This window comes from Aureobasidium subglaciale (genome assembly GCF_000721755.1).
Source record: "Aureobasidium subglaciale EXF-2481 unplaced genomic scaffold scaffold_23, whole genome shotgun sequence".
NCBI lineage: Eukaryota > Fungi > Ascomycota > Dothideomycetes > Dothideales > Saccotheciaceae > Aureobasidium > Aureobasidium subglaciale.
The window spans coordinates 47,268-60,865 of NW_013566972.1; the positions used below are offsets into that span (position 1 = coordinate 47,268).

The 13,598-nt window shown below is 51.7% G+C and overlaps 4 protein-coding genes across 4 annotated transcripts; 1 reads left to right on the forward strand and 3 right to left on the reverse strand.

Annotated features, from left to right (window-relative positions):
- Positions 1–152: 152 nt before the first annotated feature.
- On the reverse strand, positions 153–5,203 carry AUEXF2481DRAFT_7835 (uncharacterized protein; the record flags this gene model as incomplete). The annotated part of the gene is made up of 4 exons (XM_013485151.1): positions 153–238; positions 294–2,901; positions 3,141–5,028; positions 5,079–5,203. The coding sequence occupies 4 exons, from the start codon at positions 5,201–5,203 to the stop codon at positions 153–155; spliced, it is 4,707 nt and encodes a 1,568-aa protein (XP_013340605.1).
- A 1,769-nt stretch (positions 5,204–6,972) lies between these two features.
- Positions 6,973–9,006, reverse strand: AUEXF2481DRAFT_32344 (uncharacterized protein; the record flags this gene model as incomplete). The annotated part of the gene is made up of 6 exons (XM_013485184.1): positions 6,973–7,247; positions 7,299–7,402; positions 7,457–7,728; positions 7,785–7,821; positions 8,040–8,464; positions 8,515–9,006. The coding sequence occupies 6 exons, from the start codon at positions 9,004–9,006 to the stop codon at positions 6,973–6,975; spliced, it is 1,605 nt and encodes a 534-aa protein (XP_013340638.1).
- A 773-nt stretch (positions 9,007–9,779) lies between these two features.
- On the forward strand, positions 9,780–11,739 carry AUEXF2481DRAFT_43234 (glycoside hydrolase family 43 protein). The gene is made up of 2 exons (XM_013485208.1): positions 9,780–10,239; positions 10,290–11,739. The coding sequence occupies exons 1-2, from the start codon at positions 10,083–10,085 to the stop codon at positions 11,654–11,656; spliced, it is 1,524 nt and encodes a 507-aa protein (XP_013340662.1). The 5' UTR covers positions 9,780–10,082; the 3' UTR covers positions 11,657–11,739.
- A 12-nt stretch (positions 11,740–11,751) lies between these two features.
- Positions 11,752–13,152, reverse strand: AUEXF2481DRAFT_47993 (uncharacterized protein; the record flags this gene model as incomplete). The annotated part of the gene is made up of 2 exons (XM_013485233.1): positions 11,752–12,955; positions 13,046–13,152. 2 exons carry the CDS (start codon positions 13,150–13,152, stop codon positions 11,752–11,754), a joined length of 1,311 nt encoding a protein of 436 aa, XP_013340687.1.
- Between the last annotated feature and the right edge of the window lie 446 nt (positions 13,153–13,598).

Below are 13,598 nucleotides of genomic sequence, written 5' to 3' on the forward strand. Positions count from 1 at the left end.
CGGCGAGGATGGTGAACTTGAGCCACTCGAAGAACCGCTGCCAGGGCTGTACTTGTACAAGCTCAAGCCGTTGGAACCGCCACAGATCCCATACCTATCGGCGGAGCAGGGCATGTTGCATCGTCCGTCCTTAGTCAGAACAGATGCCGAGCTTACAGTGTTTGAGCAGTAGCATTCGGAGGAGTATTCTGTTGCGAAATAGGTGTATCCTGTGCAGAAAGTTGCGCAAAACTCCAGGCTGTTCGAGCTGTTAGAGAAAGATTTGCCTTGCAGAGCTCTTCCGCCAATCTCACTCCAACAGCCTTGATAGACATAGTCACCAACACTCTGCTTAGCGACAGGTCCAGTCGGTGTCGCTGATGCTGATGAGATGCTGCTAGTGGTCGAAGTAGCGATAGAAGACGAGGCCGCCGAAGAGCTTGCAGAAGATGAAACTGACGACGACGAGGTAGAACCTGTGCCGGGTGCCGAGCCGGAGAAACTTGGCGCCGAACTTGATGATTCGGATGCACTCGATGTGGCGGAGCTCAGGACTGAGGAGCTTGATGAGGAGCTCAAAACTGAGGAGCTTGATGCAGATGAGCTCAGGACAGACGATCCAGTTGCAGATGAGCTCAAGACAGAAGAGCTCGCTGAAGAGGAACTCAGGACGGAGGAGCTTGAGACAGCTGCGACCTTCTGGTACATGTTGAGGCCAGAGGAACCTCCGCAAATCTCGGTTGCGTTTCCGGCACAGGGCATCTTGCAACGTCCGTCGGTCACAGGTGCCGAACCCGACCCAATTGCGTTTCCACAGTAACACTCTTGGCCGTATTCGACTGAGAAGTAGGTGTAGGCGGAGCAGTAGGAAGCGCAAAAGGTGACACTGACGGAGCTGCCTGCCTTATTCAACTGGTTGAGCGCGCGGCCATTGGCAAGTTCGTTGTAACATCCCAAATGCGTGTAACCACCAACCGACTGCACCGTGATAGGTCCAGTGGGCGTGCTTGTGGAGGCAGATGTGGTTGTGGATGAGGTGGTGACGTTTGTGTAGTACACGTTGAGGAAATCGCCTCCACCGCACTTTTGGGCCGAATTTCCGGCACAAGCAACACTGCAACCAGATTCGTCCTTCTGCAGTATAGAATTGGCATACAGACTTGTGCCGCAGTAGCATTCTTGGCCGAATTCCACACCGAAGTAGGCATATCCAGCGCAGAAAGTAGCACAGCTCTCAAGAGTGTTGGTATTTCCAGCTTTGGAGGGGCCATTGAGGGCACGACGATCATGAGTCTCGTTGAAACATCCCATGTACGTGTAGTTAGCTAAGACAGACGTAGGTACAGCCGTGGATGAAGCACTCGAAGAGCTTGCTGTGTTAGACGTAGCGGTTGTTGCGGTTCCGGAAGATGAGCTTGGAGGAGGGCTGGCGACTGTGGACGAGCTTGATGATACCACGATGGACGACGCGCTCGACGAAGATACGACGCTCGAGGACGAGCTTGATGAAGCCGCCGTCATGTTCTTGCCATACAAGCTCGTCAATGAACCAGCTCCACAAAATTCGGCGTTTGAGCCTTTGCAAGCCATATTGCACTTGCTGTCAAGGGTGAGCTTCGAAGTCGTAGCAATGCTATTTCCACACCAGCATTGACTAGCATACTGCAGCCCGAACAACGTGTAACCTTTTGCGATACAGAAATCACCGCAGGCTTCGACGGTCATAGTACCGGTATCCTGTGAAGCGGCAGAAACAGTCTTGCCTCCCGATTCAGCATAACAACCCAAGTAGTTATACCCGTTGTAAGACGGCACTATATGCTGTACCTGGGTGGTGGTATTGCCGTCGAAGCGCGCGAGATCGGCAAATAGCGAGATGTGCGAGCCAGGATTGATGTTTCCACTACCACCGCAAGTCTGGTTCTCATTGCCAGCGCAGTTGAAATTGCAGTCGGTATCCAGGTCCATCTGAAGTGGCAGCGCGTTGCCACACCAACACTCAGATTGATATTGACTCCCTGCAAAGCGATAACCCAACGCAGCACACTTTGTGATACATATGTCGTTGGTCAAAGTTTTGCTATTGATCGGATTTGTGGCTAATTGCCGGCCGGGGTTGTTCTCCTTGAAGCAGCCTACGTAGCTGAATTGGGCTGTGCCGTTCGTCAGGAGCGGGCCAACCTGTTCGGCGATCGCGGAGCACGTGAACTGGATAACTTGTTTGCCCATGTTTGGGTCTCCCGTGTTGATGGTCCAGGTAGCGGTACCCATGAAGGAAGGCAAGTTTACTTGTGATCTCGGCACTGAGCAGAAGAGAGTCGCTGTCTGGCTCTCGTTGGCTTGCAAGAGGGTACCCTCGGCTAGATCAATTGTATTGACAGCCCCTATTATACCGGGGATACCATAAGGGGGCTTCGAGACCGTCAGCGACAGGGGTACCGCAGAGCCAGTACCATTGTTGGTGACACGCATCTTCAGATTTCTGGTCTGATTTTCGGTGACGTTGCCGAAAGAGAAGGGTACCCCTGGCTGGTATGTGACCCAACCCGTGCCGTCAGGGGTTTGGAACTCGATAAGAGCAGAGGGATTGGTGCCTGCACGACCGACTACGTCAAGCAAGCTGCTGCCACCGTCGGAGTTCACCTTGACGTAGACTGCGTGGTTACCTGCAACGTCTGGGTTGTAGTTGATGTTCACCGTTGCGACGTTGTTGGGGTCGATGGTAGTTGGAAGGTTGGTGAACGTAAAGTAACCGACCTGAGTGCCGTTGTCCGTAATATTAGGGGTGATCCAGGGGCCAGTTTCCGAGACAACGGAGTAGGTGATATTGCCGATTGTGAGCACAGTATCACCGCGGTTGCTGAACAGGGATGACTGGGAGGTTCCGCCGACTTGCTGGCCAGCGATGACATTGAAAGAGACCTATGCAACAAGGATCAGCATGATTCTCCAAGAATGGTTCAGGGTTCCAGGGCCTGCCGCAATGCACAACGTATTTCTGAAACCCGGAGACACCGTGGGAGAGCTTTTTCAAGATGGTTCTCCTCCGGCGGCTGCTTATCTCAAATACACTCTATGTTGCGGCAGCTACTCACGACCGCTTGATCGGCCGGCGAGAGCTTGTTAAGTGTCTTCTGGTGTCGTCAATCTTGCATACTTACAGTGTTCGGAGCAATGGCCAACAGAGGCTTGAGCGAGTTTGCAGTACCCTTCAGGGTGATAGGCGTAGTTGTTGAATATTTGGCGACATTGTTGGTCGTGTTGACGAGGATGTCACTCGATAGCAGGCCAACAGAGTTAGGAGCAAAGGTAGCATTGAACGTGAATGTCTGACCAGCAGTCAAAGTAAGAGGTGTGGCAACCTTGTCGGCCTTGAAGTTGGGGTTGCCAGTCAGAGCGACACTGCTGACGGTGACACCGATGTTTGCTTTGCAAGTGATCTGTACCGGGTCCGACACTTTGCCCACAGGAGTGTTCGCAAAGGTATATGGCGACGAGCAGTTGAGAGGGAGGTTGACGGGAGAACCGAACGCATACAGAGCGCCCTGGGTCGTACCTACGTACGCAATACCGTTGCCAAAGACGGGGCGAGAGAATTTGGTTACGCCGGGAATGTTGAAAGATTTCAGCAGCTGCATGCTTCCTCCATCAGTCGGTATGGCATTATAGATTCTCAGGTTGAAGCCTTCGACATCGGTAGTCCAGAGGAGACCTGTTCCCTCTTGGCCATTGAGCGAAGTGGTGGTACCGTGGCCGACACCGAGAATGTACGCGTTCTTCTCGGGAGTGTTTGCGACCAGGGTAAACTGAGGATCACCACTCGCCGAGCAACTGAACTTGAAGACGTGAGTCTGATATTGGATGACGTTGATGTAGATGTAACCACCACCCAGGGGCATGACTCCAGCGCCTGCATAGACCGAATTTTCATTCTGGTATACTTGGACGGCAGCGTCAAGCTTGTTTGGTCCCATCTGGTAACCACCAAGGTTGTCGAGGTTGAGCCAGTATGTCTTGCCGGACTTACCAGTCACAACACCCATGCGAGCGACATTGGCACACTTGAAGACATCGGTAGGTAGTAGCTCCAATGGAGTGGTACCAAGATCCTTATCAGCACCGTCCAGCTGAGTCTTTTCCCAAGGCATGAAGAAATCAACAGGAGTGAGCTTGCCGTCTGAGCCTATAGCGAAGTTGACGGCAGCTTCTTCAAGACTCGTAGGAGGTTGTCTACCAGGCAAAGAATTTCCTGTTGCCTTGAGTTGGGACGCGTAGCCGTTGCCACTAGCAAGGAACATGCTGCCCTTGCCGTCGTAGGCAAGACCACCTCCGGACATCCAGACACCGGCACCAGGGATAGTGTTAGGCTCAGGGCCACCTTCCATGGCGAAAGCCTCGACCACAGCTCCAGTAGAGCGATGGAAACCGATGACAGCTCCAGTAAAGTTCCATTTGACACAATGAGACGCCCAGCCGGTGTAGATGAAGTCACCAACTTGAAGCATACCGGGACGAGCGTGTTGATTACCGCCGATGAACATGCGGTTGGGGTTGTTACGGAAGACAAGGCCATCAATCATCTTTGGGAACCCGCTAACCTCGGACAGATCAGCGGTGTTGATGGCGTGGAAGTAGTAGCGGCCGTTCAAACGACCAGGAGGGTTAGCTTTCGAGAAAGCGCCATTCTGGAAGGCATCTGAGTATGTCTTGGATGTGAGGTACCAAATGCCAGTATCAGGGTCGATAACACCGGTAGCTGTGACACCAACAGTAGGATTGATGTCGACGCAACCATCGAGATCAGCAGTCAAGAAGGGTACATGCATGTTCCTCTGAGTGACAATATCTCCGGTCTTAGCGTTGATCTTGTAAAGATTGTTCTGCGTGGTAGCAATGTAGACGTATTGGATGCCATCGCTACCGGTGTACACGAGCGGTTGAGAGAAGATCTGTTCAGCACCGATGCCCTGGAAGTTTCCTGGTAGATTCGATTTCCAGAGTTGACCGAAAGCATCTCCAGCAACGACTGAGGGGTCCATGTTGTGATTTCTGGCTTCAATCAGTCTCAAAATCTTACTACATTGATGATGTAGACTTACGTTTGGTAGCCTGCACGACTATTGTCACCACCCCATGTGATGGTGTCTGTGCTTGCCAAGGAGTCGACATTGCTAGCAAAAAGGAATGCAAACAAGAACGCGACGAGCGTCGTAAAGGCCGACATGTTGCAACAACGAACGAATGTTGACTGAGCTGCTGTCGAGACACAACGGGCCAACACGACCACTGTATATAGCTCTTGAAAACATGCTCTCGAGCATAAGATTAGCGAGAGGTACAGTCACGCGGTGGTGGGACGCCAGAGCTGAGACTGAGCCTTGAATAGCAGTAACTCGGCTCAGCTAAATTCCCCGAACCGTCTATCACGACGTCTGGAGTGCCACACGCCAAGGGAGGCGCTCTATGTACCATGAACTAGACCGCGGGAGGATTGTGAAGCTATCGCAATCCTCCTGGCCTTGACAGTGTGTTGTCAAATTGGATGACATGCCACAAGGTCGCTTCTAGAATCAAGATACGAGTCGGAGGTTTTTATAGTCGTCATTGTGAGAATAAAATTGGCCTGCGCGAGTCGTTGTAAGAAGTCCCCACAATCTCGAGGAGCGGTGTCCCCAGATCACAAGCAAGGGAGCGGACCTTCCAAAGTTTCGCGCTAGTGTGACCTGTGTCTGCCAAGCCCGCTCCGCTGGAATCCGTCAGCGAGGTGCAGGCTTTTGAAGAATGGCTGTGAATAACATTGCGCGCTTTTTCAATGGTTCAGATTTGGATATAGGCTCCATGCTTTGTACGGCGTCGAGCTCAGCTTTGTTCTAATAAACCCTGCAAAAGATGGTGAAGCCGTGAAGGATACACTGCTCCTGCCGAGCACGGAGTTCAGCCGAAGTCTTGGCGATGTCTCTCGACTCGAGCCGAACATCTCGGGTGATTCGCTATCTACGTTGGTGTGGAACAAGAATCAGAGACATTTGTTCCAGCGTTGTAGAATAGCCGGATACTCTGACTCTACTCTCAACATGGCGGAGAAAACAAGCAGAGGGCCAGGAACAGGAAGGACCCTCGCCTCGATGAATCCAGCTGAGCTTGTTCTGAATTTGGTACGTAGCGACTTGTGACTTGGTATCCTGCAAGGCCCCAATGAATCCTCCCTTTTCGAGTGCCTTATCATGCCTAACTTAGACACAGAGTTTGTGGCCCCTGAACAGTAATTCTCACCTGAATATCCAGCATATCAGACTCCTTTGCGCCTATGGGCGCACACCTTGTCGTCCGCCTCTGTCAAGATATGTCTCAAATAATGGGCGCCACACCTGCCGGGACGTTGAAGATGTTCGTTCCGACACGAGGGATCGTTACAAACTGCCATCGGAAGCACCGAATGTCTGATACACAAAGCAAGCTTGGCCAGCTTGGCTTGACCCTTGCTTCACGTGGTCTTTCCAGAACAGTCTGACAAGTCATGCCCATTCGGCACTTATCGTGTACAAACTTTGCCCCGGAATAGCTGAGCGTCGTGCTTTGACTGTTCTGGGACATTCCTCAAGCTTTCTTGGACTCTTGGCCGTGGGTTTATGGATGCCTGAACAGCGTTCGAACCGAAGCTTTGGGTCGGCTGACATGTGCTCAGGGCTGCATTGGTTGGCTTCGAAACAAGATGTTCGCCAGCAAGCTGCTGAGCCTCCAGTGTGTAGCTGAAAATGCAAGGCTGATCGTTCTCGGTTTGGGCCCTCGTCTCCCTGGCGGAACCTTCTCTGGTCTGGCCAGTATTTGCATCCAAGGTCGGAGATACCGACAAGTGGTGGCAACGGCACAGCGCAAGTGTAACGCAAGGGAGCGATCGTCTGTACTTGACGCTTATATTGCATTGCATTCTTTGACAAAGAAATACACCTGAATAATAACACGTTCGTTCGTAATGACACACTTCATACACCCTCAGACCTTCTCGACGATCTCGACTTGCTGTACGGTCAAGCCCTTCTCCTTGAGCTCACCATCGCCATCATGCTTGACTTGTTCATTGGCAACAGCAGCAACATCAAGAGTTCTGTCTTCGCCATCAAAGTACTTTGCAATCTCCTCCAGGGGAGTGTAGCGGGTCTCCACGAGGAAGAGGTAGATGACACCGACTTCGAAGGCCAGGAAAACGCAGTAGCAGATGTAGTACTTCCACTTCAGCGCGTCGAGGGCGATGGCATTGATGTACTGGTCTGAAGATGAAGGTCAGCATACGTCAGAGTGGCATTTGGGGGCAGACATACTGAAGAACAGCGAGAGGGTGACACAGAAGTTGAGCCAGGTAAAGCCCTTGGCGCGAAGACCATAAGGCATAATCTCAGTGGTGTATGTAGCCATGAGACCGTTCCTATTCTCACGTCAGTCGTTGTTCAACTATTCGCCGAGGTCCAGGATAGCTTACTTGAAGTCATAGAAGAACCCGTAGATGAACAGCATTGCGACGAACGCTGCACCAAGAGAGGCGTGTGGGGTTGCAGCGTAACGTGCGGCAATGATAGTTGCGATGTTGAACACGACGAATGTACCGATTGTGGAGATCAAGTACATCGGGCGACGACCGAGCTTATCGGCGAAGAAAGACATACCCATGTTGGTGACGAGAGAGCATGATTTCATGCCGCCGTTGATACCAAGCTGGGTTTTCGAGGAGGTGATGCCGATTTCTTTCATAATCTGGTCTCGGTTAGAGGAGTTCCATCTGTTGTGGGCTGAACAAGGCGGAAACTTACGGTGGCCAAATAGTAAGAAATGATGCCGTTGCCAGACCTGTTATGACGTTAGCTATGTTTTGCGGCATTGCGACTCCCTTGACCATCGGATGCTTTTCAAACATGATCGTGCATGCCTGCAGGTCAAGCATAGAGTAGGACCTCAGGGCCAGAGAACATGATCATGCATTCCGATGCTAGGCTCTCCGTAGAAAGGGGACGCGGTTCGAACATAAACATGCATCTTCGCAGCTTCATAATAGGGGAAGGACTTACCATTGAGAGAAGAAACCGATGGCAGTAATGATACCCATCCTCTTTCTGTTGCCCTTAGTCTTGACCAGATCAAGCCAGCCAGTACGATTGGCCTCTTGGTCCATCTTGATAGCTGCAACAATTTCGTTGTACTCAAGCTGAACAACCTTGTCTTCAGTGTCGCCAGTAACAGAGTGGTATTTAGCCAAGATGTTCAGAGCTTCCTCGGAGCGATCCTTGCTGATTAACCAACGAGGAGACTCAGGGGTGAAGATGACTGCAATAGAGATGATGATGGAAAAGGTGCATTGAAGCAGGGAGGGAAGGCGCCATGCCCAATCGCTGGGAATCTTGAGAGTCGCGTATGTGACCCAACTTGCAATAAAGGCGCCTGAATGGTACGAGGCACCTGAGAGAGTGACGAGCACAGCGCGGTCTTGAGGATGCTAAGCAATGTCAATATAGTCATTTGAATAAGCGGGGAGATGATGCTTACGGCCAGTTCAGTGATCAGAAGGGGTGCAGATCCGAGTACGATACAATCACCAAACCCGATAAGTAGACGAGCGGCAACGAACATGCCGAAGTTTGCGGCACCTGTCTGGAGGCCGACACCAAGACACATGATGACCGATCCGATGAGAATACCGGCGCGACGACCGAGTCTGTCGATGAGGTAAGGCACAAAGAAGAGACCAATCAGGGAGCCCAGGCTCATAGAAGCATTGAACAAGCCCAAGATTGAACCCCTGGGGTAGTTGAAGTACTCCTGCCAGTACGACAAACTCTGAAGACCGTTCATCATAGAGCCATCAAAGCCATTGGCAGTGTTGGTCATGATCATGACACCCATGAGGAAGTAGAGCTTCCTCATAGGACCTGACGTCCACCATTTGACACGCTCAATTGTGTGTCCAGCAAAGAAGAAATGACCCTTGGGAGGCTTGACTGGCACGGCCAGACTGTGGGGTTTGGGGAAGCGAGGCATGATTATGTTGTAGATTGGTATACCACCAGATGCGATGAATTATGCTCCTCCAATATGGGGAAGCGACGAAGTAATTATATCGTGCTTGCGATCAACAGGCTAAACGACCCACCGGACTCACGGTAGGAAGGATTGAGGTGTTCTACAACCTGAGTTCGAGACCAAGAAACTCGGCCGAGATTTCATTCCATGTGCCCATACCAGTATGATCATGCTATATGTCGACTCACACCAAAAAGAAGATAGGGTGAACTTGGCAAGAGATCATAGGCTAAACATTTCCTTGTATCGCATCGAATTGCCATGCCTTGGACGGCGAAAGTCTAGCAGCGATGGCGGCCGTTATGGTGGTGCCAAGTGGGCTGGGACTCCTTGGTATAGCAATAGTGGCTTAGATCACCCCCTCACAAAACGAAGTTGCGGCAAAGCTCTTACTGTTGTCAGTTCCCGTGTTGTGAGAGAAAGGCGATAAGTCAATCTCGTGACTGGAGTTGGGTTGCTGAAGAAGCGTGAAGCAGAGAGGCACCATGCAGCTTTCACTCTCGACTCCGAGCTCATAGCGTACGAGTCAGGGTCTCTGAGTAGCTCCAGGGGCTCGTGTTGATAGTCGATCACATGTTGAAGGAGTCTCGTCCGTGATGGTGGGGACAGTAAGCTTCTGCGGGGAAGATGTTTTGCGGAGATTATCCGGGGGCGTGAACCATGCGGGGGTGAGATGACTTCGGCATTTGACCCGAATCTGGACATACGACTCAAATCGTGCTGGCTATCGACCGTTCCAAGCTGGTCGAAGGATTACACCTGGTTGTTTTCTTGCCTAAAGTGCTTCCATCACTCGGTGCATGCCGAGCTCGATGTTGCAGCTTGTCCACCTCATCTGGCCGTTGGCCAAATGGGATAAACTCGGAAAGCTGTGCCACAACATGTGGAATAACAGATTCCCGGCCATTTATCCGGACAGCCACATCCCAAGTATCCATACTCCACGTAAGTAAGCTTCACTCCCATGATATCGAAGATGAAGTACACTTGTATCCGGTTTGCCTCCTGTTGAGACACCCCGCTCGTCCGCAGTCATGGCGTCCGCAATCAATCCAATCATTCCTGGTTTTGCTCCAGACCCATCGGTGCAACGCATTGGTGATACGTTCTTCCTGGTCAATTCCACCTTCCACCTGTTCCCAGGCTTACCGATATATGCATCGAAAGACCTCGTGAACTGGACACTCATCGGTGTGTTCGATGATGACTTGTACTGCCGCATCTCGCTGACTCTATCTCAGGAAATGCAATCAACCGTCAATCCCAACTCTCACTACGTCTGTCAGACACCAAGCTCCATCCACAAGAAGATGGCACCGTAATGCTAGCCACCGGCGGACTATTCGCTCCGACCATCAGACACGATACAAGATCAGGAAAGACATACATCATCAACACAAATGTCGTTCATCCCGAAGATAACGGAGAAGACATACCGCAAAACTTCATCGTCGAGACCGATGACATCTGGTCAGACAACTGGTCTGATCCCGTGTACTTTGAGTTTTTAGGCATCGACCCATCCATCTTCTGGGATGATGACGGCAAGGCATACATCTGTGGATCAAGAGGACCTGGGCCCATGACTACCATCAGTCTCTTTGAGGCCGACCTGTCGACTGGCGAAAAACTTTCCGAGGAGAAGACGGTCTGGAAGGGAACTGGTGGAATATATCCGGAAGGCCCTCACATCTACAAGAAAGACGGGCTCTACTATCTGCTCATTTCCGAAGGCGGCACGTTCAAAGAGCACATGATCACCATCGCAAGATCCGAGAGCATCTGGGGACCTTATGAAGGACACGAGAAGAATCCGATCCTCACCGCATCAGGCACAGACAACTATGTTCACTGCACGGGACACTGCGACATCTTCCAAGACAGCGACGGCAGATGGTGGGGCGCCTGTCTCGCTATGCGCATGCGAGGCTCAAGATTTCACATGGGCCGCGAGTCTTTCCTGGTGTCTGGCAATTGGGACGGCGAATGGCCGATTCTCGATACGGTCGAAGTATCCTCGTCGCACAAGTTCAAGACCGATGTAGTCAAAGCGACAAGGAGTGGATTGGACTGGCTGTACATTCGTGACGCCAATCTGTCAGACCACAAGATTGAAGGCTCCACCATTCGTCTCACACCAAGCAAAAAAGACCTCGCGCAATGGCAGGAGCCGGTCTCATTCGTCGGCAAACGCCAAAGGAAGCTTGAAGGAAGCGCTTCGGTCAGTGTGGCCGTGCCAAAAGCGGGATCAGTCCGTGCAGGACTTGTCAACTACAAAGACGAGCACCGGTATGCTCGCATCTGGTATGATAACAGCAGCAAATCAGTCTGCTTCGAAGTCGTCAACAATGCGAAGAAGATCAACAGACAAGACCAAGAGCAAGTTGCGGACGATATTGAAGAGCTCCGTCTGCTGATTGAGTACACTGAAGAAAAGCTCGTGTTCCAGTATGAAGAGGAGCAAGGCGTGACGAAGACGCTTGGGATCGTCGACACAGAAGAGTTGTCGAATGCAGACTTCGTCGGTCCCGTCATTGGTGTCTTCGCTACTTCGAATGATGAAAGCACGCAAGACATAGCGTTCACCAAGTTCGAGATTGATCAGTAATTTGTGATAGACCTGCTTCTTTATGTCTCTCTATAACGTCTGTATATACCTAATACATGACCATCTATGACGCTTCGGGTCGGGCCTACCAAGAATCAAACTTTTTGCCTGAGGTGAAGGCCTACCTTGGCTGTCCTGGCACCTACAAGGAGTGACGCGCCAAGGACAAATGAGGCACCTCCCCACAGCTGCGCAGGAAGATAGTTGCCATTGTTGTTGCTGATGAGTGCTCCAGCTAACGGCGGGCCAGTGAGACAGGCAAAACTGACAATAGTGAATCCCATTCCCATTCTAACACCGGCCTTCTTCATGTCTGTAGTCAGACTTGATAAGCCTGCTGGGAACATGGACTGCAAACCAGCAGAACCGGAACCATAGATGGCAGCAAATACAAAGAGGGATGCTTTTGAGTGGACACCTATCCATGCGAACATCATGATACCGCACAGCAAGCTGAATGGCAACATGACATTGACGGCACCCATGCGGTCGGCGAAGTAGTTCGGGAGCAAGCGCCAGATGAAGCCAATGGCGACCATAGTAAGAAGAAGCTCGACAGAGTCGTGATAACTCATGCCGATGATGTTGCGACCATAGCTACCAACATAGAAAAAGGCAAAGTAAAGTCCCCAGAAGTTGAAGAACATTCCGGCGCAGTAGAGCACATACGGTAGTTCCTTGAATGACGACCACTCAACGAGGGGGCCTGTCTTACGAGGTGGTAATCTCGTGCGGTAGACGAGGTTTGTCAAGATGTTCGTGAATAGCATCAGGAAGCCGCACACTCTGATGGTCCAAGGGAAGCCAATGCGCGGAAGTAGTTGTTGAACAACGATGGGAAACACAACACCTCCAGTACAGGAGCCAATTGTGACGAAACCGATGGCAAATGAGCGTTTCTTGACGAAGTATGTGCTAATCAAAGACATGACAGGGCAAAACTGCAGACCGCCAGCAATGCCTATGCAAAGGCCTTGCGACAGGAACAATTGCCAATAATTGGTGGCGGCCGACATGGAGAAAACGCCCAGCAGTTGAAAGCAGGTGCCAGCTAGATAGACGGGTCGGAACAGGCCAGCATCAAGCGCGCGCCCGCTAAAAGTCCCGAGAAAGAAGAGCAGGAAGATCTGAACACTGCCAATCCAGGAAATGGCGGAGGGGTCGAGGCCCAGAGAGGTCCTATAGTACTCCTGGAAGACGCCATAGCTCGTAACCCATCCCCACGTGCTGAAGATGGTCAAATGAGCCATGGCGACCTGAGTCCATGCTTGCAGTCCGCCATCCGGTGCTGGGCCGACGCTTCGTATTGATACAGCGGGATCGTGTGAGAAGGTGCTGGCTAGCGGTGCTTCTCCCGGCACCGGCTCAGCTGTGTGGAAGTCTTCCGACTTGTATGATCCCTGCTCTTGCTCATGCCCCAGATCATTGTCTGCTGAGAGGCTCGAGATGCTCTCGTGGGCTCGGTCGGTCTTGGGCTCATACGCGTAGGACGTCATGATGGCGGATTTGTGGCAGACGCGTTCGATCAATCGGTCGTCGTCGAGAATGGCGACAGTAGAGACTGCATTGCGAATGAGTCGACGGAAATTCCTGACTCCCTATCCTCGGTACTCCTCCAATGTGGATGAATCATTGTACGTCTCCGCCTTTCGGGCAAGAAATCCGGTCGCGGCGGAGAAAGTCGAACCTTTCTCATTGCGTGCGAATCACGACTTGCCCGCCCGCTGTTTCGGCCAACAGTCGTGGCTGCCGCATTATCCGCTCGTTCCCTTTCAGGTCACCGCTTGCTCGACCGTCAAAATATCTATGTTGTTTAATGCAAAGTCACTGTGGCATGTTGCCATTTGCTGGTCGTCCTTTGCAGGCCATTTTGACCTTCTTCCCGGTGTCGTAGGTGAATCACGAGGGCGACGGGTTTCTTGTCAAGCGAGGTGATGCCGGA